Source organism: Anopheles marshallii, chromosome 2 (genome assembly GCF_943734725.1).
Source record: "Anopheles marshallii chromosome 2, idAnoMarsDA_429_01, whole genome shotgun sequence".
Taxonomy (NCBI): Eukaryota; Metazoa; Arthropoda; class Insecta; order Diptera; family Culicidae; genus Anopheles; species Anopheles marshallii.
The window spans coordinates 8,210,940-8,236,243 of record NC_071326.1 but is presented as its reverse complement, the minus strand read 5'-3'; the positions used below and the strand labels follow the sequence as shown (position 1 = coordinate 8,236,243).

Sequence of the window (25,304 nt, the reverse complement as noted above, 5' to 3'; positions counted from 1 at the left end):
CAAGAGTCATACGGGTAAACGTTTCATCAATAAAGAGCTGACCTTTTATTTATCAAGTCTTTTATTTTTTATTGAATCAGAATGACCTAGTGCTCAGAAACCACTTCAATATTTAATAGTCCCAATTCGTACAGCTTTGGTAGCAGACGATCTACAAGGTCTACGAACGATGGATTATTGTAGACACGGTGCCGTAGCGCTACACCCTCCGCTTGATCAGAAGTGATCATTTCCATGTCCGAAGGTTCCGTTAAACCAGCCATCGTGATGGCTACGGCTTCTGAGAGTGCGGGTAATATTAGAATACCCCGCCGTTTGATCTGCTCCAGCAAATCTGCGTACGATGGTATCAGTTTATGATAGTGTAGTCGCTCGAATACCTCTGTTAGGTTTTCATGGTAAAATTGCAATAATTCCTCGAATGAGTCACATATCAATTCCGTAGCAGATGTTGTGAACAAGAATAACAATTCCGATGCAAATGATCCATAGAACGCTGTTTGGAAATCCAACTGCACGAGGTTGTTTGTGTATTAGTTATTGTATAGTTATACATCTCACCATTGGTAGATTGTATTGGATTTAAAGCTACTTACAAAACGTAGATCATCTTCTCCAAACATAACATTATTTGGCCAGAGATCATCATGGTTAAGAACAATAAATTCCGACGGGTCTGTGCGCTGAACGTTACAACATTCTTTTAGTAACCGACCATCGAGCGCCATCTGTGATTAAATTTATGTACCAGAATCAGATTACTAGGAAAGAAGAAATATGTTTTCATAGTTTACCAGTGGCCGTAAGTACTCGTCGGAGATGTTTCTCTCGCTCAAACTTTTTAGAAACACTGTGTACAACGTTTCGTTGTAACCGCTCAGTAAATCGATTGTTTTTTCCGCTATTACGCCCTCGGAAAACAGATCCGAAAATGTTCCATTGTTTTCCTTGTAAATTACAGAGGCAGCATGAAACGCGGCCAGCTTGTGCAGTATCCTTTTAATATCCGTAATTGGAAGACCAAAACTTTGTTCCCGCATGTAAAACTGGCTTCGCGTTAGATCCTCCATAACGATCACGGATTCGTTGGTTGTTTTAAACACTTTTGGACCGAAGCGCACTAACTCCTGTTTCTCTAATATGTGTTCGAATGCGGGTAATAGCTTCTCGTACACTTCGCACTCTTTGGGAAACACAGAAAGAACTTCGACGAGTTTGTAACCAAATGCTGTATCTGATTTCTCCTTCACAATATACGACAACGCTGCAGACTTAGTGGGGCTTTCCCCAAACTCCACCTCGATGCACACCCGATGGATAAGTGACATATAGCCGGCTGTTTTTTCATTTGCCTTACTGATATTGAAGCTTATGATTTTGAGAGATTCATTGTCCTCAAGGCAAAGATCACACATTATTACGTCCTTGAAATATTCCACAGTCTTCCAGCTTGATTCACTCATGTTGATTCCCGTATAGCTTGAACGCGTTATGAAATTGGACTGAACTGAACTGAACTGTTGGTGAGGGTTGTTGATACTGCGCGCAATTCATTTCGTCATGTGAAATAAATCATTACGTCAGACAATGTAATCTTTGCGAGCTCATCGGACACTAAGCGGTGCGTTTATGTGAAAACTCCGCTTGGAAGTATACACTTTTAGTCCATTTTTTAAGATGCTATACGGTGCAATATTTGGAAAAGTAGCAACGATATATTTAAGACCCTTTAGTTAATTACCATTAGACTGTATGAAAATCCTTTAGTTATACACTTCTTACCTTAATAACGACATGACTTGAAGTACGTACACGTGATGTGTCAGACTTCGACCGATTTAACCGAAAATGATCACACCTGAAAGTATGCAAATTGAATCCAATTATTAAATAACTGGCTGAAACACGTGATGCGGCAAAATCGAAAACTGACAAAAAAATGTATCATTGCATACTGTTAGGCGTTAATATGCTTAATCTAACGCATTGATCCATTGAGTAATGCACATATTCCTTAAGATTAAGACTCTTCGCATAAGTGTTTGCTTATTTATGTTTTAAAATGGATCGTCGGTTAGTGTTTGCATTACATCAAATATTTAGACATCATTTGAGTCATAAAATATAAAAGTGTAAGATTACGGTCATTGCTACGCTTCAAACAGTGCTTATCAGATCTATAATTAAGAGGGGTGTATTTTTATCAACCAACGTACCTCATATTACAGTGGTACACATTGTCTAGTAGTGTTATCAGTGCTATGGGAAAAGAAAAAAAATCGCCACAGCACTCCAGTTCCTCTTTCGGTCGTTGCACGGTAAAGATCTCCGGAAGTGATTTGCTTGCTAGCGAACCTGTGCTTCTCTACGCCTTTGCGCAAATGGCTAACGTCGAGTGGATCAACAATGATCTGTTGGTGGAATTGCTGGTACAGCAGCATGGAACCAGTTTTAAGCGGCTTGTTGCTTATGAGGTTAACGTTGCAACAAAAAAGGGAGATAATTACGCGAGTGAAATGTACCGTGTGTCGCTGCATTACGATATCGGTTTGTTTGTGAAGAAGAACATTATTCTTAAGGTATGTACTTGCCATTCCCAGTGGTAGAACTGTTTAAAATGATGTTTTTTTTTAATTCGCTTCCAGGTGATGCCATCGGGAGAACTTCAGCAAAAAGTCATGCAGGAGAACAATATCTACCCTAGAGAGATCGTGATTTATGGACAGATAATTCCCAAGATCTACAAACATTTGAGATCGATGGGTGATGTTTCGGTCATTTCGCCGCATTGTTTAAGCACTGCCACCACTCCCAAGCAGATGCTCGTGTTTGAAGATGTGTGCGAGCAGGGTTATAAAATGGTTGATCGCCGGTACGGATTAGATGTAGACCACGCACGGTTGGTAATTGTGAAGCTCGCCAAACTGCACGCCTGCTCACGGATCGTATACGAAGAGGAACCCGCACTGTTCGACCTCACGAAGGAAGGATGCATTTCCGATGATCCCAAGAAGCAGACATTTCTGCCATACTATCGGCGATGCGTTCGGCAGGTGATGCGCCTAGTAGCAGAATGGAACAGGGATGGACGATGGGATCAGATACAGCGAAAGCTGCAAAAGCTTCACGACAAGATCATTCCTTACGGGTGTGATGTCTATCGCAGAGAGGAGAATTGCTTTAACGTGCTGAATCACAACGATATATGGCTAAACAACATGATGTTCTCCTACGGCGAAGACACTGGAGTGGAAGATGTACTGTTGCTGGATTATCAGCTTGCATTTTTCGGTTCACCAGGAGTGGATCTTAATTTCTTCCTGTACGGTTCACTACAACCGGAAGTTCGTGTTGCACACTTACCGGATTTAATACAGGTGAGCATTTGTTTAATTGCTGATCAGTTCAACTCGCAGCTAGTACAAACTCCACCCGCTACAGCTATATCATACCACACTTCAATCTACCTTGGAACAACTGTACTACACCGGAACGATACCTACCCTCCCAGACATCCACGTGGAGATCATTCGCAAAGGATTCCATCGTAAGTGGATATGATAATAACGGCCGGTGCGATAAGAATGTTTACCAAACAATTATAACGTCTCATTTCGCAACAGGTGTCAATGCCGTCTTCCAACAGATGCCAATAGCGATGATGGAACGGTCGGGAGAAACAGACTTGGATCTCCTTTTGGGGGAAGGCGAACGCAGTGAAGCATGTCGTCGCGATCTCTTTGACAACCCGCGTTATGTCAGTGTCTTGCCAGCGCTGCTACGGGAGTTTGATCTAAGTGGTTACTTAGATTAAACACAGGGATTAAACGTAACGTCAACCAACAGGTGGATGTGTCTGCCTAGTCTGCCGCGTGCCTAGTTAGAGACGTTAACAAAATCATCCGGCAAGATAATAAAGACTTTAAATATTTAGAAACCACATGCCGACTTGTGGCAAATGCTTTATGATTTATGGAGTTTTGTGATACTGAAGGACTGCTGTAAATCTATGCAATCAACAATTGCTTACCGCGCTGTCAGGTATACAGTGAGCTCAGCACAAATGCTCATACTAGCGACGTCACCAGAAACTGCATCATAGTTTAATCTTGTAGTACGTTATCGGTGTACCAATTGCCTCATCCAGATCCTCAGTGTGAGAAGTAAATTGTACGTTGCAATGATTCAAATTGAAGTGCATCTCATCACCAGCACCATGCCAAGGCAACAATTGCACAACCAATCTGAGATGCGGCTCCTTGACGATGTCTTTTCGTCCCGTGCGCCCAGTGTCTGGATCGCACACGGGACCAACAATTTATGGCACTAAATCTACCACCGTCAGCTGCACTGTCCAGACACAGTGCCCATTCGGTATAAAGACTAACCGAGCTGGCTACTGTTCGGACATAAAGCTATTGCATCTTGCACTTGCAACTGTCGCGTACTGGGAACAGCGGAAAGATAGTACACGATGCCAGAAAATAGCTTACCAGCTTGTCTGAATGCAGCGGCCGATGCGCCGGAATGGTTGAACGATAAGTATGTAGAACAAAAGTTGCGTTGTGCGTTTAAGGATGTATCGATCAAGGTGCGCCAGCTGGACATATACTATGCCGTGCCGAGAGGTAACAACTATGCTAGCATCATCTTTCGTATCGGTGTTACGTATCACTCCCAGCAACAGGTAATGTAGATCGCTTGGTGATCATAAGCAACGGTCGTCCGTTTACTATTGATTCTATTGTTGTTTCAGTACGAAATCACAAGCACCTTCATTGTGAAGGGCATGATCACCGAAGGACTTGCGGGCGAAAAGCTTCGTCAATACGATGTGCAGCGCAAGGAGATGGACGTATATCAGTACGTCATTCCCGAGTTGAAGCTGATGATGAGTTCGATCGGTGAAACGGGTGAGCTGTATCCTACCGCTCTGATAGTGGACCGCAGGCGTGAAGTGATCGTTTTTAAGGATCTCGCCCCGGAAGGATATCGGATGGTGGATCGCACACAGGGCATGGACATGCAACACATGAAGATGGCCATCAAGCTGATGGCGAAGATGCATGCTGGTTCGCTGAAGTTGCAGGAACGACAGCCCAACATTTTCAAACCGTACGACAGGAGCATCGTAACGCGCCAGACGGACGCATTCTATCCGATGTTCATCCACATCTTCAGTGCGCTCACCGACGAGGTTGCCAAATGGGGCTCCGAATGGCAGTACTATCATGCCAAGTTGCGAACGCTCGGTCCGAACTTTATCGAGTACTCGCAGCGCGTGGTAGATAATGATCCCGCCAGTGAGGATTTGTGCGTCTTCGTGCAGGGCGATTTGTGGGTAAACAATTTCCTGTACAAGTACGATACGCAAGGCAACCCGATCGACGCCGTACTGCTGGATTTCCAGTACTGTACCTACGGATCGCCGATGATCGATTTTTGCTACCTTTATTATACCTCGGCCCGGGATGATATTAGGCAGCGTTGTTTCGATGAGCTACTGCAGTACTACTACTATCAGCTGACAGACTACGCTCGACGGTTGCAATACAGCGGCAAACTGCCTACGCTCTACCAGTTCCTGCAGCAATCGCTTCGAAAAATGTTCTACGGTATGGGGCCCACAGTGGCACGCGGTTGTCGAACCATCTAATACTTTCGTTTACTTACCCCGCAGCCGTGTACTCGACCTTCATCGCACTGCCGGTACAGATGAACGAAAACACTGAAAATGCCGACTTCGATGCGCTAATGTGTAGCGATGAGCGGGCCCTGAGCTTTAAGCGGATGGTAGTGGCGAACGTTAAATATCATACCATCCTTCGCGGGCTGCTTCCCCAGTTCGATCGGATGGGACTGCTAGACAAGTTGGACTAGGATGCTGAAAATTGCCTGAAGACCACGACAACCCTCTCATGTTTGAAAGCATCTTTTTCCATATCTCAATAAACATCGACTCTGCGAGAATCTTGCAACGAGTCTAGCAAGCGACAAAGTGTCCCAAATAGGGGGTTCATCTAGCATTAACTGCCACCGGAAATCCCTCACCCAAAGCACTCACACCAAAACTGATTAGCGGGCGTGACGGGTACAGTGTGTGCGCAGTGAATTATTGATAAGAACACACACCTTCCCCCACTGAAAATCGTCGCAATGCAAACTGATAACACACCGGCGTACGGAACGTTCAAAACCCAGGCAAATGTTTTCGGCTAAACCCCGATTACTACCAGCCTTTGGAAATAATATCATGATGTATTTCTTAGGGTTTTATTTCTTGATTTGGTTAGTAAACAATGTCAAAATCAAAGGTCTGAAGTTCGAGACGAACGCATTGGTAATGTGAAGAAATACTGAACAGTTTAAATATGTCTTACGAACACAACAACTGGCGGTGTTGTCCAAAAGATTTTCCCCCCTTCGAAGGGTTATCCACTGACCCCACCCGCCATTAGCCGCGGTAACAAAATAGAAAGGATTTCAATAAACTTTGGATTGCTAAATATCTCTGCCCGGGCGCGAATTGCTTCCTCGTGGTCGCCGAGCATATTCTCCGGTGTGGCCAGCTCGCTATTTTCCACTATTAGCGCCGGCACAATGCAGGTCGTAACGATGAGCGCTAGAAGAATGAGACGAACAGTATTAGCTTTGTTACGCGCGGCCTCGGTTACGTATTTTTATGCAAATTGTGCTGATGGCACATACCGTGGTCGCGTTGTGATGCCATTTCCGCTCGCACGCGTGTCAGATCGGGCAGCGGACCGTCGTATTTAAATTGCCGCAGTGCACCCTGCAGCTCGTCGGTGTACAGCTGCGCGAGCTCGTCGAAACCGGCCCGCTGGATCGCACTGTTGGCGGATGTGTACAGCAGGTGGTTCAGATCGAACGCTGGCGAACCGTAGAAGCTTTCCTGGAAGTCCACCTAGAACGACAATTCCTTGGGTGATACTCTGCAGGGTTTTTTTGCCGTTTTTACTTCACATTTAAACGTACCATTATCACATCATTAACCGTACCATCCGCATCGTACTTCCACAACAGATTGTTCAGCCACATATCGCCATGGTTTAGCACGTTGAACCCCCTTTCGTCACTTTCGTAACTTTTCGTCTCCCGTTCGATGGCTTGCCCTAGGAAGGCACGTAGAAACTCGGTGTACTGGCTTAACTCGGGCACCAGCACCGTTTGGTCTATGCAATGCTGAATCGCGTTGGCGTAAAACAGATGTACAGGATTCCCCTCAGTGGAAAAGCTGCTGCACGCTAGCACACTGAACAGGTCACGATTCTGTAATTAGGCATCATTATCACTTAGCATCAGCGGTCTATTGTTCGACGCTGGGGCAGTGCGTTGAAGCGGTGGGAATCAAACGCCACACCCCGAAACCTACGCTACCTTACGACCCAGCACCGCCGTTGCCGCGTGGAATTTGGCGAGCTTCTGCACTATCAGCCGCATGTGTGGTTGGTCGAGGCGTGCCCTACGATCCGGCTGCCGGTAACCCTTAACGGCCAAATCTTCCAGCACCAGCGCGTGCTCATCTTCGTAGATAAAACGTGGCGCAAATTGCGTACAATCACCGAAGCTGGTCAACAGCTCCCTTACCGCTTTCAGCACAGGCCCGTACACGGTTTTCTCGATGCCGAACACGTTCAACTGATCCGCCTCCTCCGCCAGCTCCGGATTCGCGAGTTTCGTCTTCACAATTAACGACACCGTCTCGGCATGGTCCGGTTCCGCACCGGCCAGCGTGTAGTGTACCGTGGCGCGCAAGATCGCACTCATAAAATTCTGCCCCCCAGCACAACCGGCGGTCAGTTCGTACCGCTGCACGGTCACATCCGCGTGCAGATAGGTTTCCAGTACGCGGGTAAAATATTCCCGATCAATCCACGCCGGTTCCTCCATGATGGTCTCACTGTCCGTCTTTATCAGTCGCTCTGTTCTGCTGATATGCAATTACCCCGAACGGGTGAAATAAAGTTCCCGAAATCGCGCACACACCGCGCACGATCAATCGCGATGCTCTTTCACAACTGACCGCAAAACAAACGCATCAATTTAAGCCCGGCGCGATGTGGCGAACTGGACGCTTGCACAGATACGAACGTCGGATGTACGACACGCTACTCACCTACACCACCAACAGTCCGTTGGGGTGATTTTAACATTATGTCTCAGAATTGACTCACATGTAGTGCATCCCGCACCGTCACGTTTCCGTATCGACGCATGGAGTAGAATGTACCCTTAAAACCAGTATCATCACTCAAAGGGTCGTGATATACACATACACCTGCAGGCATGATAGGCCGTTTTCGGGAGAATACGACTTTTTTCCTGCAGGGGTCGATTTCCAAAGATGGACCTTAGCCCTGATTAAATTTTAAGCCAAACTACTAATTAAAATGATCATCAAAATCATTACCATTTTGTGAGGATTTCTGAGTTTCTTAGTGTCTAGCCATTAAATTTTTAGCCCAATGGTAAAGTCAAAGTATGCTGCTATATCACACCAATAAAGAATTGACCAGCTCACAGCAGGCCGGGATCACCGTGTCATAAAGGTTGCTTTGATCAATTGATCTTTTGCTGATGATGCTAGATCGCGAACGTTACATCGTGCCACACGGAACGCAACTTGATAGCGCACAGTGCTTCTTTCTGCAGGGTATTCGTTAGGAAACGACAACTCGAAACATTCCTTCATTTTATCAGCCATTTTATTGCAGATACCGATTATCAACTATTAGGCAATACAATGGCCGAAACAAACCAGGCCACGCGCTCGGTCGTCTACCACCCAACACCGGGCGCGTTCCCATGACGATGCGAATCTCTCCTGACCGATATCGAATATTGTCCCGGCACGCTTCAACGATTGCATGCACTGCAAAACGGCTCCACCGGTCTTCAACAAACGTTATCGTTTCTGGGCTGCTGCTCAATCACATGCGCTGACGTACGCAATACGCTACCGGCCTTTGAAATACCGTATATGGCTAGACACTCGACAATGTGCCTTGATGGAGGAATCGTGTTAGCTCTCTATGCATTAGCTTCTTGAACTCTGGATTGCTCAACACGGGATTGTCGACTTCACCCTTTAGCATTGCCTCGATATCGATTGCACTTTGGTCCATGTACCGTATCGCGCTGAAGATGGTGTAGTGGACCAATTCTATAGCGACATTAACAAAAACAACGGTTCAGAATGAAACAGGTTTGTGCAGGAAGCAGTAAGTTTCTTGCAGTTACTTACCAAGCCCAGCAAATCGCAGCAGCTCTATTTGTAAATCTAATAACGTTGGGATCTTCCCCAGAAAACCCAAACGCTTCAGTAGATCGGTGTACTGCTGATAGTACATGTAAATCAACTCAGATCGATGATTGTCCTTTACTTCCTGGGTCGGTATCATATCCAACAAATAGTACAAATCTATGGCAGGTGAAGTCCAACAGCAGACCTGATAATCGAGCAATATCGTGTCCGTGTGTCGTCCTTCAGGATCGATTTGGTGAAGCATATTTTTATAATGAAAATCGCCGTGTATCAGCACGTTTTTATGTGTTTTGGAAGGGTCGTACAATGAGACGTAGTATTCACGGAGATTTTCTTGAAACTTCTCCAAGGGTTTGGCAAAGTGAGCGAACTCTGGCTGCGACGCTGTCAACTGCATCAAGTCTCCAAAGCTCTTGTTAATCAACCCCTCGAAACCCGAATACTTTTCACCCATAGCGTAGGCATATCTTTCTGCGAACGTGGGATCCTAGAAAGAAGATTCTGTTGAAGTAGTTTGTCGCATCTGCTAACTTGGCTGTCCTTACCGAGCTTTCTATCATCACGGATGCAGCATGGAACATTGCTATATCTTTCACTGTCGGCTTCATATCGTCCAATGTGCGGATATAATCTGCCATCACCCATCCCTGATCACTGATGTCCTCGAGAATAAAGATGACCCGAGGCTTCAGTGATCCATAAATATATCTGCAAGGGAACAGTACATTCACAGCACCTTCGACCCATCCTACCGAATTCCTACATACCGAGGATACTTATACTCCTCTCCGATTTCCTTCAACATTCGCGCCATCTCCGGTAGCGTCTTGCTGTACATGTCGATTTCGATGGCAAATAGTGCATCGTCCTCTAGAAGCTCCTTCTTTAGGCCGTCTGCTTCCGGTTTCGTTTTCATAATGATATTGACCGATTTCTCTTCACGGGAACGCGTCGATCGATACTTGACGGTCGTTCGGAACATAACGCTAGCATAATGGTCACCCTTGTTCGTTCCTGGACGTAACACACACGCACTGGTAAGCTCGATCGTAGGATCATTATTTGATTCACGCATCACGTCGCGGAAGAACTCATCATTCAACCAGTCTGGGGCCACAAGCTCGTCTTGATTGTACGTCATCCTAGAGCACGGGTCGAAATATGTTTACTACCACAGCATACACGGAACTGACTGGCTGTAAGAAATCTCCAATCTTTAAATAAAAAAAGCTACATCAACGCTCCTTTATCTTTTGCAATGGTTCTTTTGTGTTCGAGTATGTAGCAGTAGATAAGTTTGCAAACCTACTCGAATAACTCCCCATCGGCACAATATCGACTGTAAGCGTGAACGTGCCAGTAATAATTATCAATGAAACTCCATTCGAACATGGTCGTCGCTATGCATTATCTTTCCAGCGATAGTGCAAACGCAAACCGTGCAGGAATTGGTACAGTGTGATTTACCTGCCCATTTAAGGTATAACTTTAGACCGGGCATCGTTCGAATGCTCTATGTTCTAGGTTATGCATTCAATCATTATCCATTTATTCATATTATTTTGAAGAAGCAAATGTGATACATGAAATGCAGTAAAGTAAGAGGTCACTCGATCCATCACATAGTCCTTCTATAAACTTCCTTGGTGAAGGAATCGTGTGAGCTCTCTATGCATTAGCTTCCTGAACTCTGGATTGTTTGCAACGGGGTAATCGATTTCACCTTTCAGCATTGCCTCAATATCGATAGCGCCTTGATCCATGTACCGAACTGAGCTGAAGATGGCGTAATGTAACAATTCTGAAATAATTTAAAACAAAACGTATGAAACGCACATAGCAGCAGCAATAGCCAACTGATACGTAGGGGAAGAAATTTACCAAGGCTGGCATAGCGCAGAAGTTCCATTTGTAGTTCCAGCATGGTTGGTATCTTTCCCAGAAAACCCAGACGTTTCAATAGATCACTGTACTGCTGATAGTACATATAAATCAACTCAGATCGATGTTCATCCTTAACCTCTTGTGTGGGTATCATATCCAGCAGATAGTACAAATCGATAGCAGGTGAGTTCCAATTACAAACCTGATAATCGATCAGTAGCGTATCCGTGTGTCGTCCTACATTGTCGACTTGGTGGAGCATATTTTTACTGTGAAAATCACCATGTAACAACACGTTTTGGTACGTGATGGAATGATTCGAACGATCTCGGTCAGAAACAAGATATTCCCGGAGATTTTCTTGAAACTTCTCCAAGGGTTTTGCAAACTGAACAAACTCCGGATATAACACTGTTAGCTGCATCAAATTTCCAAAGCCCTTCTTGACCATGCCGTCGAAGGCCATTAACTTGTCAGCTGTAGAGTAGGAGTATCTTTCTGCGAACGTAGAGTCCTGTAAAGAATATTGATTCGAAGAAGTTTGTTGCAACAGCAAACTTGGATGCGTTTACCGAGCTATCCATCATCACGGACGCGGCATGGAACATTGCTATATCTTTCACTATCGGCTTCATTTCATCCAGAGTACTGATCAAATCTCCCATCACCCATCCTTGATCACTGATGTCCTCCAATATGAGAATTACTTGAGGCTTCATCGTTCCGTAAATGTATCTGCAAAGGAACAGTACTACATTCACAGCACCTTCGACACATCCCACCGAATTCCTACATACCGAGGATACTTATACTCCTCTCCGATTTCCTTCAACATTCGCGCCATCTCCGGTAGCGTCTTGCTGTACATGTCGATTTCGATTGCAAATAGTGTATCGTCCTCTAGAAAATCCTTCTTTAGGCCATCTGCTTCCGGTTTTGTTTTCATGATGACATTGATCGATTTCTCTTCACGGGAACGCGTCGATCGATACTTGATGGTCGTCCGAAACATAACACTAGCGAAATGGTCACCCTTGTTCGTTCCTGGACGTAACACACACGCACTAGAAAGCTCGATCGTTGGATCATTATTCGATTCACGCATCACATCACGAAAGAACTCATCATTCAACCAGTCTGGGGCCACAAGCTCGTCTTGATTGTACGTCATCCTGGCGAACTACAGCTTCAAGTCTTGAGCGGTTCGAGGTATGTCCACTAGAACAGCATTCACGGAACTGATTTGCAGGGAGAATTCTGTCAACTTTAAAAACCCGCATCACCAACGCTCTTTTATCTTTTGCATTCTTGTTTTGTTTTGTGTTTGGGTATGCGTGTATGTGTGGGTAAACTAAGCTGTAGATAAGTTTGCAAAACGATTCGAATGCCTCCTCGACGACACGGTGTTGTCCAAGTGTAAGCGTAAAGCACAAACAATTATTAATAAAACTCCATTCGAACATGATCGTCGCTACCGAGACACGTTATCTGTCCGGTAATGGTGTATGTATCAAATGGGGGAAACATATTTACCAGCAATGTTCCTGCCCATTTTAGGGAAATACGAATTGCCACTTTCAAGCGAAAGATTGCCAGGATGATATTTGAACCTGTATGCGTGGAATGGAACATTGAACTGCTCGGTTATCTGTACGACTAGTTAACAGTTCTACCATGAATTAGACTTGTCATGTGATTAGAATTTCACCAAACAACTTATTACGCGCTTATGTTTTTAGCTGTTTGTTGTCCGCGCTGTTCAGCTGTTCAGCGCACATGAAAGGCGGAGTCGGTTTAGGTAGAAAGAGCGAAGGAAAAATTTTCGACATTGTGGGAAAATTGGGCCCTTCTTGTACTAACAGTAATATGTCGCCATGAATTATTTTACAATCAGCATAATAAACGATATGGTTTGAATTTTCAATCAATGATTGTTTATTCATATTTTTTGAAGATGGAATAGTAAGACGATAAATGCAGTAAAGTAAGAGGTCACTTGGACACTTCCTGGTCATCGGTGAAAATACCGCACATAGCCTAGTCCTTCTAAAAACTTCCTTGGTGAAGGAATCGTGTTAGCTCTCTATGCATTAGCTTCTTGAACTCCGGGTTGTGCAACACAGGATTACCGACTTCACCTTTCAGCAACGCCTCGATATCGATATCACTTTGGTCCATGTACCGGAATGAGCTGAAGATGACGTAGTGCAGTAGTTCTATAGTAAATAAAAAATACATCATTTTTATGAAAATCAAAATACCTGTAGGGGTAACAACTTACCAAGTCCAGCATAACGCAGAAGTTCCATTTGTAGTTCCAGCATGGTTGGTATCTTTCCCAGAAAACCCAAACGCTTCAATAAATCACTGTACTGCTGGTAGTACATATAAATCAACTCAGATCGATGTTCATCCTTAACCTCTTGTGTGGGTATCATATCCAGCAGATAGTACAAATCTATGGCAGGTGAAGTCCAGCTGCATATCTGATAATCGAGCAATATCGTGTCCGTGTGTCGCCCTTCCTTATCAACTTGGTGAAGCATATTTTTGCTATGGAAGTCGCCATGTATCAACACGTTTTGGTGCGTTTTGGATCGAGCGTACACTGAAATGTAAAATTCCCGAATATTTTCTTGAAACTTCTCCAAGGGTTTGGCAAAGTGAGCAAACTCCGGATATAACGCTGTTAGCTGCATCAAGTCTCCAAAGCCCTTCTTGATCATGCCCTCGAAACCCATCAGCTTTTCAGCTATAGAGTAGGAGTATCTTTCTGCGAACGTGGGATCCTAGAAATAGATCGTTGTAAAACAAATCTATATGTTTGGAAACCTCTGTTTGCCCTTACCGAGCTTTCTATCATCACGGATGCAGCATGGAACATTGCTATATCTTTCACTGTCGGTCTCATATCGTCCAATGTGCTGATAAAATCTCTCATAACCCATCCCTGATCACTGATGTCTACGAGAATAAGTATGGGCCGAGGCTTCAGTGATCCATAAATGTATCTGCAATGGAACAGAACATTCACAGCACATTCGACACATCCCACCGAATTCCTACATACCGAGGATACTTATACTCCTCTCCGATTTCCTTCAACATTCGCGCCATCTCCGGTAACGTCTTGCTGTACATGTCGATTTCGATCGCAAACAGTCCATCATCATCAAGCAACTCCTTTTTCATGCCCTCTGCCTCAGGTTTCGTTTTCATAATGATATTGACCGATTTCTCTTCACGGGAACGCGTCGATCGATAATTGACGGTCGTTCGGAACATAACGCTAGCATAATGGTCACCCTTGTTCGTACCTGGACGTAACACACATGCACTGGTAAGCTCGATCGTTGGATCATTATTCGATTCACGCATCACATCACGAAAGAACTCATCGTTCAACCAGTCTGGGGCTACAAGCTCGTCTTGATTGTACGTCATCCTGGAGCAATATATTTCTGGGTAAGGCGTAGATTACCGCAAGTAAACAGCAGTTCAAGGTATGTCCACTAGAACAGCTTGCACGGAACTGACTTGCTGTAAGAAATCTCTCATCTTTAAATAGAAAAGCTACATCATCGCTCTTTTATCTTTTGCATTTTGAATTTGTGTGCGTGTACGTATGCCAAAGTAGACGATAAGTTTGCCAAACCACTCGAATGGCTCCCCACCGACGTACATCGCGCGCGAGTGTAAAGCAGAAACAATTATTAATGAAACTCAATTGGAATATGATCGTCGCTACCATGTCACGCTATCTCTCTAGCGATAGGACTAACACCAGACGTGATGGTGGAACCGTTTTTTTACTGATTTGCCTTCCCACTTTGACGCAAAAATGTTTCATGGAGGGTCATCTTTTTCGTGAAAATAAATTCACAACAAATTCCTCAACAAATCCTATCTAATCGAGATATTTCAGGCATACAGAAATTTAATCTCTTCTCTAACTTCTACAAGCTTTCCGCATAACCGCTTCACGATTAATGTAGACCCATTGTCACTCTAATTACCCTAAGCCAAATAATCAGTTGTGCGTGCGTTTTAGGGTGATATAGAACATTCATGATTTCCCAAGGCATAGTAGGCCACATTGTACATTTACACACTCTTCATTTATTAACAAATAATTCTAGCCCCAAACGAATATTAAGCAAGCAGTAAATAGAAAGATATGTTTTCAGTTCATTGGCGAAAAATAAAGCATAACTAATCATTCGACAAAGTTCCTTGGTAAAGGAATCGCGACAACTCCGTGTGCATCAGCTTCCTGTACTCTGGATTATCCGTGATAGAGTTCTCGATTTCTCCCTTGAACAATGCCTCGATGTCGATCAGATTTGGATCCATGTATCGAAATGCGACGAAAGCGGCGTAATGAAACAGTTCTGAAAATAAAACAATAATTCATTATGGCTGCGTCGATAAAGTGATACTACTCACCCAGCCCAGCATATCGGAGGAGCTCTAGCTGTAGATCTAACAAGGATGGTATCTTTCCTTTGAAAGCTAACCGCCTTAAAACATCACTGTACTGTTGGTGGTACATATAAATTAGCTCAGATCGATGTTTGTCCTTAACCTGCTGTGTTGGAATCAAATCCAGCAGGTAGTACAAATCTATAGCCGGCGATGTCCAACAGGAGATCTGATAATCAAGCAATATCGTATCCGTAATTCGGCCAGCAGAATCGACTTTGTGGAGCAAATTCTTAAAGTGACAATCACCATGTATCAGCACGTTTTGGTACGTTTTGGATGGTACAAACATCCAGTCGAAGAGGTTATTTAAATTTTCTTGAAACTTCACTAAGGGGTTGGCAAAATGAGCGAACTCCGGGTACGACGATGTTAGCTGCATCAAGTCTCCGAAGCCCTTCTTGATCATGCCCTCGAGACCTATGAATTTGTTCGCCATTGTGTGCCGATACTTGGACGGAAATGTCGAATCCTGCCAACATGACGACTATACGTAAATAACATTGAGTAGAGAATAATCACTTACTACACTTACTGAGCATTCTATCATGACGGACGCGGCATGGAACATTGCTATATCTTTCACTATCGGCTTCATTTCATCCAGAGTACTGATCAAATCTCCCATCACCCATCCTTGATCACTGATGTCCTCCAATATGAGAATTACTTGAGGTTTCATCGTTCCGTAAATGTATCTGCAAGGGAACAGTACTATATTCACAGCACCTTCGACACATCCCACCGAATTCCTACATACCGAGGATACTTATACTCCTCTCCGATTTCCTTCAACATTCGCGCCATCTCCGGTAGCGTCTTGCTGTACATGTCGATTTCGATGGCAAATAGTGCATCGTCTTCTAGAAGCTCCTTCTTTAGGCCGTCTGCTTCCGGTTTAGTTTTCATGATGACATTGATCGATTTCTCTTCACGGGAACGCGTCGATCGATACTTAACAGTTGTCCGGAACATAACACTACCGAAATGGTCACCCTTGTTCGTACCTGGACGTAACACACACGCAGTAGAAAGCTCGATCGTTGGATCATTATTCGATTCACGCATCACATCACGGAAGAACTCATCGTTCAACCAGTCTGGGGCTACAAGTTCGTCAAGATTATAAGTTATCTCGGAGTTCACCATAGTTCTCGGTAACGACGTAGCTAAGCAGGTCTTATACAAACTGTTTGAATGATACTATTGCGCGCCACGCAGGTTTTCAACCTTAAACAGCAAGCCTGTTTTGTGCACTGGCAGCAAAAGAATGCTATCTGCGATAAATATATCCGTTTATAGAAATGTTTATTTTTATAATCTTCCGTTTAAAACGGACCTTAAACAATAATTGCAAATAAACCAAGCAAAACCACGTTACTGCCGTTACTGTGCGCACTATCTGACTAAGAAGGTACGATTCACACTCCACACTCCAGTACAGTAAACGGTATGTGCAAGGGCTTTAATTCGTTCCGTTAAGTAAATATTGCTTTAGAACGAAAGAATTCAATCAATTGGTTTTATTTTTTGCCTCGTTTGCTTCAAAAATCCATTCCGCTCTTTCCTTTTTCTCGCTCGTTGTTAATTCGCTATGGACACTATGGGCTAGACGAAAGCAAAACTGGGTCAGTTTTAATATTGTGTTCTCAGGATTCTTGATTTGTTTCTATAAATTGAATGAAATTGTATAAATCAGTACGATGAGATTAATAATTGGAAGACAAGTCTGAATTTATTGAAAAGAAACATAAACAAACATCATTTTTTCATTCGTACTAACAAGAGGGACGTTCTGTTTGGCTGGGCCATTCATAGCCAGTCATTCCAGCTTAGAGTCCGCGTTCGAATCGAACACCCTAATCGATTATTCCTTGGTACAAAAATTTTGGTAATTCCGTTCTCATCGTAGCTTTAAACTCTTCCAGCTGCAGTGCGGGGTTGTCTATACGTCCCAAAAAGAACGCCTCTGAATCCACCTTAGACAGATCAGTATAGCGAAACGCAGAAAACACGATGTAGTGGAACAGTTCTATAAAATATTGAACATAAATGAATATATCAAGCTCTTCAGAACCCTTCTTATTTTTTGTCCGACTTACCAAGTTCCCCTTTACGCAACATTTCCGCATGTAAGTCAGTTAAGGAAGGAATCCGTCCAGCGTAGTTCAACCGCCGAAGAATACTGCTAAACTTGTGATAATATCGATGGATTATTGCATCCCGGTGACAAGTTTTTACCGACTGTTCCGGTATCATGTAGGTGAGGTAGAACAGATCAACCACCTGCGAGCTCCAGCTGCACATCTGATAGTCGACAAACATTGTCTCGGTGATTTTGTCCTCCGAATGTAGGTGGAGTAAGTTTTTAAAATGAAAATCACCATGTATCAACACATTGGCACACGTTTCACTAGTGGCGTACGCCGTGCGGAAGCTGTCATCGATTCTCTGGTGAAACTTTACCACCGGCTCAACCAGCTCGGGAGTCTGCAGGGTGTCTCGCAGAAAGTGCACAAACGAACCGAAACATGCATCCGTCATGCTTCGCATCGATCGCAGGGTGTCGGTAATGGTGCAACGATACTGGGACGTAAAATCAGGATCCTAAATGAGAAACAGTTTCATTCGTTAGTTCATTCATCACCTTGAATCGATTATCGACGCCAGCTGTGTTTACATTCGCTTGTATCACTACAGATGCGGCATGAAACTTCGCAATCGCGTCGATGGTCGGATACATTTCCTCGAAGCTCTTCAGCAACCCTCTCATGGTCCAACCTTGCGGACTCACATCCTCCAGGATGATTATCGTGTGGGGTTGCTGGGATGCAAAGATCAACCTGCATCACACGGAAAGCATTATTTCTCCGGCAAACCGCTCCGAAAATCGCTACTTGGACACAGTACTTTGGATATATATACTCCTCTCCGATACTTTCCATCAGTCGCCCGATCTCGGGTAGCACTCGGGTGTACATTCGTATTTCCTTGCCAAAAAAATCATCACCCTCCAGCAGATCTTTCTTCAAACCCTCCGATACCGGTTTTATCTTCATGATGAGATTGATCGATTTCTCTACGCTTCCGATCCGGTATCGTACCGTCGTTCGGTACATTACGCTAGCAAAATGATCTCCAGCTTTGGTGCCGGGCCGTAACTCACACGGTCCTACTAGATGTACGGTCAGATCACGCTCATATTCGCACAAAACCTGCTGGAAAAAGCGATCACTTAGCCAGGCAGGCGACGAAAGTTCATCGTGATTAAACTCCATCGCTGAGCACGCTGCACGGTCTGTTATAAAGCGAAGAACTGTTTCACCAAACGCACACGAGACAAGAATGCTGAACTTAGCCGTGCTGGGGCCTTCGATAGCAGTTGTAGAATGTCAATAGCTGTTGGAAAGATTCGCCATGCGTGTGGTAGTACAAGAAGAAGCTTTTGTCAAATGCCACAATGAGCGTGAGATTGATAACGCAACTTATTGCTTGTTGTATCATATTTAACCATAGACTGGCAGTTATTTTTATATATAAGGCAAAGTAGAAGACGCATGCATCCGCGAAATGTTATTTAATTTATTTCACAAATACTAACAACAAAAAAGCCCCCAAGAAAATATAGAATGTATTTCACAAATACCCTTCTCGTTCTTATCGCGCGTACACCAATACGATGCGTTACATTGGCAATGTGTCAAGTTCAACCACAAGCAAATGTGCGATAAGATAACATTATGTAATTTGTTCTGTTTGTTTTCCATCCTCCACATAGACACGCACACTTCCCTATCGAGTTCAGCTCACGTGATTAGCCACCTGTCGAAACACTACGACTTCATCACACCTTGATGAAGGAACCTTGTCAGTACATCGCGCATTACACGCCGATAGACCGGACTGCTGGCCGCAGGATTGGTCGCCTTGCCCGAAAGGAGCGCATCGAAATCGAGCTTCGACCGATCGACGAACCGATACGCATACAGACCAACGTAGTGGAACAGCTCGATCGCACCTTTGCGCAGCAACTCCATATGTAGCTCCTGCAGTGAGGTAACACGCCCAAGCCAACCGAGCTGAGACAAAAGGCGCCGGAACTCCTCATGGTACAGGGAGATCATTGCTTCGCGATGCCGTTCCTTTACCGTCTGGTCAACGATCGTGTCGAGCAGATAGTACAGATCGACCGCCGGTGTTGTCCAGCTGGAGCTTTGATAGTCGATCAGCATGGTGTCCGACACCCGCCCGTCCGCTGTATACTGGTGCAGTAGATTTCGCGAATGAAAATCCCCGTGTATCAGCACGTTAAGACAGCTCGCCGAAGGCGCATAACTATCGACGAGATCGCTGAGCAATGTTGCTTGCAGCCTTTCTACGGGTTGAATCAAATGTTCAAACCCCTCCGTAGATCGCATAAAGGCTAGCAAATCGGTAAAACTTTTCGTCAGCATTCCTTCCAGTGCTTTAAATAACTCCGTCACATTACAGCGATGCTGAGCGCTGAAGGAAGTGTCCTGTAAGTGGAGACACGCATGCGTTAGTGTTTATCGCTCATCTACGCGGTTCTAACCACACTTGCATCCTGCTCCATCACGACGGATGCGGCATGGAATTTGGCAATAGATTTGATGGTCGGTATGATCTCCTCAAACGACGTGATATATTCTCCAGTTTTCCAATCTTTTCCACTAACGTCTTCCAGTATCAGGATGGTGTACGGCCGGTCAGCTGCAAAAACAAACCTAACACCGGATGCAAAGTAAACGTTTGTTTGTGAAGAGATATTGCAATTATTGGAACACGCTGTCGACACTCACCGCGGGTAGTTAAGGGTTTCACCAATTTCCTCCAGCCTTCGCTTCATTTCCGGTAACACTTTACTATAGATGCGTGTTTCTCTTGCAAATAGATCACCAGCATCGAGTATTTCCTTTTTAAGCCCTGCTTGGTACGGTTTGATCTTCATGATCACGTCCAGTGACGCTTCCCTGCCTTGATGGCACCGGTAGTGTATCGTCGTCCGGTATATAACGCTGGCGAAATGTTCACCGGGTTTGGTGCCGGACCGTAACTTACACCCGTGACACAACCGGGCACCGGAGTCGTGTGTAAACTCCCGTATGACCTGCAAGAAGAACTCATCGTTCAACCACGCAGGCGCTTCGTTTTCATCCGTTGGGCACTGCATTGCGTGGAGGCGAAACGTTTGCAGCCGATTCAATCACTTTAGCGCTCGAACACTGCTGCGCCGTTACTAGTCGTTTCGTATTGGGAGTATCACGAAATACCCGAAGTGTCGGATGTTGGGCACAGTATCACGATAGAATTGATGATAAGATGCTCGTAAATGGGCATCGGTCAGGTATTGTTGTAACGTGTGAAACCATTTTCATTACACTTCGAGGTACTACAACAGATAGCAATCGATCATTCCATTACATACGGCGGGGTTTTGTTTAACCCGAAGCCGTATTTATTTATTAAAAAGATACTAATATTAGGCATGAGAACGTTCATCAGAGTACGGTTTCTTCATCAGAACATGTGCGAAAGCCGGCAACACAACATAACAATGAATCATCATACAACAGACGAAAACCCCCATTCTATGGAACGGAACGTGTTAATGTTTGTGCCAAAAATGGTAACGAAACGAGCCTTCGGTTGTTTTTTTTTTTTACCACCACGATGACTCTGTTCACACTAATCACCATTTCCGGAAGGCTATCCCACTGCTGGTTAACACCCTTACAGATACGACCGAGGAAATCGGAGGGATCGACAGTGCCGAGCAGATAAGACCCGACCCAGGCAAGAGTTTCGGGTGTAGCGTCATTCGTGTACACACCATCGTCATCATCGATTGCACACCGACGTATAAAAGGTAACCGGTTTTTGGGAGTCACCTTCAGTCTAGGGTGTTACCGCGCACGGTTCAATCACAGCGTTCTGCATTACGCAGCAGTTTCTTTAAAGCGATTTTTTACTTGCTGCCCCGGAGCAAACCGAATTGAAGCATGAGTGAAGTTGCCACGGAAATTAAGCCGGTCTCACCACCGGAATGGCTCAACAGTGCGTTCGTGGAAGCGATTCTGCGCAAATCGGAAGGGGATAAAGATTTGCACGTTGTCAGCATGGAGAGCACACCGGTCGGCAAACCCGGTGAATATTTGGCTAGCCAGCTGTTCCGCTTGACCGTCCAGTGCCGGGGAACGAAGCTGGATGGCGAGAACGGTAGCAAAAAGTTGGTTGTTAAAATACAACCCGAGAAGGGAGTCATAGCCGACACGATGGACTCGAGCTTGTTTAAAACGGAGCTTAAAATGTACGGCGAATACTTGCCCAAGATGGAGCGCATGCTGGCCGAAAATGAACGGCCGGTGCTGCTGCCCAAATGCATTCACGTGAGTCCGCTTCCGCAGCCCATCATCATACTGGAAGATCTCGCCCCGGCCGGTTGGAAGGGACACGATCTGATCGAAAGCTTCGACGAAGCGAAACCGATCACCACCGCCATCGCACGGTTTCATGCGGCTTCGTTCTATCTTAGCAAAAACGTAAGTACCCTTGGCCGAAATCCGCTCGCATCATGTGTGTAACATCCTCCTTTCACCCCACAGAAAACTGATTTCGAAAGCTTCCAAACGGACATCTTCGAGAAGAAGCATCCGATGCTCGAGTGGATGTTTGGCAAAAACCTGAAGGCATTCATTGAGGCCCTGCGGACCTGGCAAGGTTGCGACCAGTTTGTTGAGCCGTTCGAGCGGGCGTGTGCCGATTACACCGAGCGGCTGCACAGCATCTACAGCTGCAAAACGTCGGGCCGCCTGTACAATGTGCTAAACCATGGCGATTTCCACGCGAAAAATCTGCTCCATCAGTTTAACGACGAGAACGGCGGCATCGTTGAGTCGCGGTTCCTCGATTTTCAGGCATGCTGCTGGTCGTCACCGGCGATCGATCTGTACTACCTGCTGAACAACATCGTGCACTACAAGGTGAAGGCCGCGCACAAGGACGATCTGCTTGCCTTCTACCATGCAGAGTTTAGTGCCACACTGAAAGCGATCGGATTTCTTGGATACATCCCGACGATGCTCGATCTTCAGATAGAGCTGCTGCGGAACGGATTTCTTGGTAAGTGCAGGCAGCGTGGGTAACAGTTTGCGGTGTGCAGTGTGCTAACAAATGTGATTCTCGCTGTTGCAGACATTCTACACTACACCTGCTTCCTGCAGTTCCGGTTTTTTGACTTCAGTCAAATCCCACCGGAAAAGCTTGCGTCGGGCGAGGTGGGCAACTTGGGGCTGGAGAGCGAAGAGTATCAAACGCTTATGAAGTCACTCATACCCGGCTACGTGTACAAGGGACTGTTGGAATAGATCCGACTGACAAATGTTCTCGAATACATAATAATTACTTAATATCACTTAACTTGTACCGTATCTACCTTTTGTAGGGAGGGAAATAAATAAAATGGCACCAACAAGCCCAAGACATTGTGCTGGTAGCAATCGGTTCGTACAATGTTACAAATGTTAATCGTTATCGATACGCTGGCGATTACTTGCACCTTTTGTAGCATAACAACTCCATTTCACGTGATGTGTCTGCGTGTAGCGTGTTTAATACCAGACCATATATTTGGACGCACAACGGCACGTGCACTTGACCATTGTTCCGCTGTGTTCCACATGCTTGTTTCACATGTTTAGCCCATGTCATATTCCAAATTTCCCGCCTACTCGATTAAACTTTTCTTCATCAATTCGATTTCGTAATCAAGATTATTCACCAAACAGCTTCACGGAACAATCACAAAAAATATAGCCTAAGAGTATCAGCTGAGTGCAATAAAGGTTATCTGGGAGACTTTGTTTTACTGCACCTTAATAGTACATAAAGACCCCTATATACTCGGTGGTGGAAGGAATATGCACAGATAAGATACAACGCACCGCATCCGATAAATTGAAAACGGTACCAAACTGTCCCTTCACTTTTCGGTGTTGCCTTCCATTGGACTCGTCAAAACTGTCGCGTACTGTACGGACTGTAGCAGGATGCCTGTCGCCGACAAGGATCCCACCAGCTGGCTCAATGGTCCATTATTCCAAAAAGCGCTCGCCCAACACACCACCGATCGAGCGCTCGAGGTAGAGGACGTGCATCTGGCAGTTCACGGCAAACTTGCACAACAGTACGCCAGTACGATCTACCAGGCCAGCGTGAGCTACCGTAGCCGTGGCAAGCAGGAAACGATCAAGCTGATCGTTAAACTGATCGCCTCGAAAGTGAACACTCTTGCCGATGAGCTAACGTACGACACCGAGCTGAAGGTGTACCGTGACTATCTGACGAAGATGAACGCGCTACTGGAGCATGGTGCGACGTCACATTTCGGTCCAAAGTAAGTGAAAACAGGTTGTGTACTGACAAAGCGTTAACAGTGGATCACTCCGTTTCAGACTCATTTATTCAGCGAATGAGCCTGTACCGCATCTGATACTGGAGGACTTATCGGGCCATGAATTCGTGCATAGCGACAAGCTGCTTGCCGTGGACGATGCAAAGAGAGTCCTGCTCAAATTGGCCCAATTCCATGCTACGTCATACAGCTTAAGTACCACGAGTGCAGTATGTGTTTAGGGTAGCTCTTTAAAGTAGTGAAACGGATCTACTGTTATTCTCAAAATTACCAGGCCCACTCTTTGGACGCTCTGAACAACGGACTGTTCAAGCAGAAACCCTCGGAAGGCGTTAACTTCATGCTGGAAAACTTTACCCTATTTGCTGAGGAACTTTCGAAATGGGACGGTTACACCAAGTACGCGCAGCGATTGAAGAATCTTCAGCCAACCTTCATTGAGCGAGGTGCTGCGATATACAGGGCCCGTGGATTTGGTTACAGCGTGCTCAATCATGGAGATTTCCATTACAACAACATGCTGTTCCAGTTCGATCCCGAACAACGTGTGCAGGATGTAGTTTTCGTAAGCGACGACGTCAAGAGTTCTCAATACACCGTGTACTTACGTTGCTTTCTTTGCAGTACGACTTTCAGCTTAGCTGCTGGACAACACCGGCAGTGGATCTGCTGTACTTCCTCTACTTCATCTGCAACCGTGAGACGCGTGAAACGCAACGCCATCGATTGGTTCAGTTGTACCATCAGGAATTTACGCGCACTTTAGACACTGTTGGGTATATGGGCAAGGTCCCCACCCTGCTCGACATTAACTGTGATCTGCAGCGTGCGGGATTTCTAGAGGTCGTGCTTGCGATCTGCTTCATACCGTTTCTGTTCGCAGACTACAACCAATCCGTCAATGTGTACGGCAACGAGGAAGAGGCCCGTGCCTACCGTCGTCAGCTGTACAATCGAGAAGAGTATCAAGCGATTATTAAGCCGCTTCTGCCACACTTTTTGTACAGAGGGTTTCTAGAGTAGCAGTAGGAGAGTAGCTGGTTATCTTGAGCAAAACCTTACAAAATGGGAATAAACTAACACACAAATTCTATTGTTCATTCGGCTGTACTCATTTATTTAGCACCAGAGTTGGACTCAGAGCGTTTGGGCATTTCTAAAGACGAGATTTACCCGTAGCCAGATAAGTCAGTCGCGACGCAACCCCAGGAACGGACACCG

At 45.2% G+C, this 25,304-nt stretch overlaps 7 protein-coding genes and 1 pseudogene across 7 annotated transcripts; 4 read left to right on the top strand and 4 right to left on the bottom strand.

Annotated features, from left to right (window-relative positions):
- Positions 1 to 86: 86 nt before the first annotated feature.
- On the bottom strand, positions 87 to 10,427 carry LOC128709949 (uncharacterized). The gene is made up of 13 exons (XM_053804984.1): positions 10,054 to 10,427; positions 9,832 to 9,994; positions 9,266 to 9,773; positions 9,019 to 9,184; positions 7,399 to 7,948; positions 6,997 to 7,290; positions 6,709 to 6,925; positions 6,444 to 6,622; positions 5,674 to 5,780; positions 2,356 to 2,466; positions 795 to 1,539; positions 597 to 728; positions 87 to 512 (listed from the first exon to the last, which is right to left on the bottom strand). Exons 1-13 carry the CDS (start codon positions 10,425 to 10,427, stop codon positions 87 to 89), a joined length of 3,972 nt encoding a protein of 1,323 aa, XP_053660959.1.
- Positions 2,382 to 3,814, top strand: LOC128710006 (uncharacterized). Its single transcript, XM_053805046.1, has 4 exons — positions 2,382 to 2,579; positions 2,646 to 3,377; positions 3,442 to 3,547; positions 3,624 to 3,814. Exons 1-4 carry the CDS (start codon positions 2,382 to 2,384, stop codon positions 3,812 to 3,814), a joined length of 1,227 nt encoding a protein of 408 aa, XP_053661021.1.
- Positions 4,475 to 5,880, top strand: LOC128710005 (uncharacterized). Its single transcript, XM_053805045.1, has 3 exons — positions 4,475 to 4,687; positions 4,757 to 5,615; positions 5,681 to 5,880. The coding sequence occupies exons 1-3, from the start codon at positions 4,475 to 4,477 to the stop codon at positions 5,878 to 5,880; spliced, it is 1,272 nt and encodes a 423-aa protein (XP_053661020.1).
- A 379-nt stretch (positions 10,428 to 10,806) lies between the features above and the next one.
- On the bottom strand, positions 10,807 to 12,341 carry LOC128709948 (uncharacterized; annotated as a pseudogene).
- An 875-nt stretch (positions 12,342 to 13,216) lies between these two features.
- Positions 13,217 to 14,614, bottom strand: LOC128709943 (uncharacterized). Its single transcript, XM_053804979.1, has 4 exons — positions 14,241 to 14,614; positions 14,019 to 14,181; positions 13,452 to 13,959; positions 13,217 to 13,386 (listed from the first exon to the last, which is right to left on the bottom strand). Exons 1-4 carry the CDS (start codon positions 14,612 to 14,614, stop codon positions 13,217 to 13,219), a joined length of 1,215 nt encoding a protein of 404 aa, XP_053660954.1.
- Positions 14,615 to 17,511: 2,897 nt separating this feature from the next.
- Positions 17,512 to 18,930, bottom strand: LOC128710007 (uncharacterized). Its single transcript, XM_053805047.1, has 4 exons — positions 18,563 to 18,930; positions 18,333 to 18,495; positions 17,755 to 18,259; positions 17,512 to 17,684 (listed from the first exon to the last, which is right to left on the bottom strand). The coding sequence occupies exons 1-4, from the start codon at positions 18,928 to 18,930 to the stop codon at positions 17,512 to 17,514; spliced, it is 1,209 nt and encodes a 402-aa protein (XP_053661022.1).
- Positions 18,931 to 21,672: 2,742 nt separating this feature from the next.
- On the top strand, positions 21,673 to 23,037 carry LOC128709937 (uncharacterized). The gene is made up of 3 exons (XM_053804971.1): positions 21,673 to 22,212; positions 22,276 to 22,792; positions 22,865 to 23,037. Exons 1-3 carry the CDS (start codon positions 21,673 to 21,675, stop codon positions 23,035 to 23,037), a joined length of 1,230 nt encoding a protein of 409 aa, XP_053660946.1.
- A 681-nt stretch (positions 23,038 to 23,718) lies between these two features.
- Positions 23,719 to 25,106, top strand: LOC128709932 (uncharacterized). The gene is made up of 4 exons (XM_053804967.1): positions 23,719 to 24,065; positions 24,124 to 24,292; positions 24,358 to 24,648; positions 24,708 to 25,106. Exons 1-4 carry the CDS (start codon positions 23,719 to 23,721, stop codon positions 25,104 to 25,106), a joined length of 1,206 nt encoding a protein of 401 aa, XP_053660942.1.
- Positions 25,107 to 25,304: the final 198 nt, after the last annotated feature.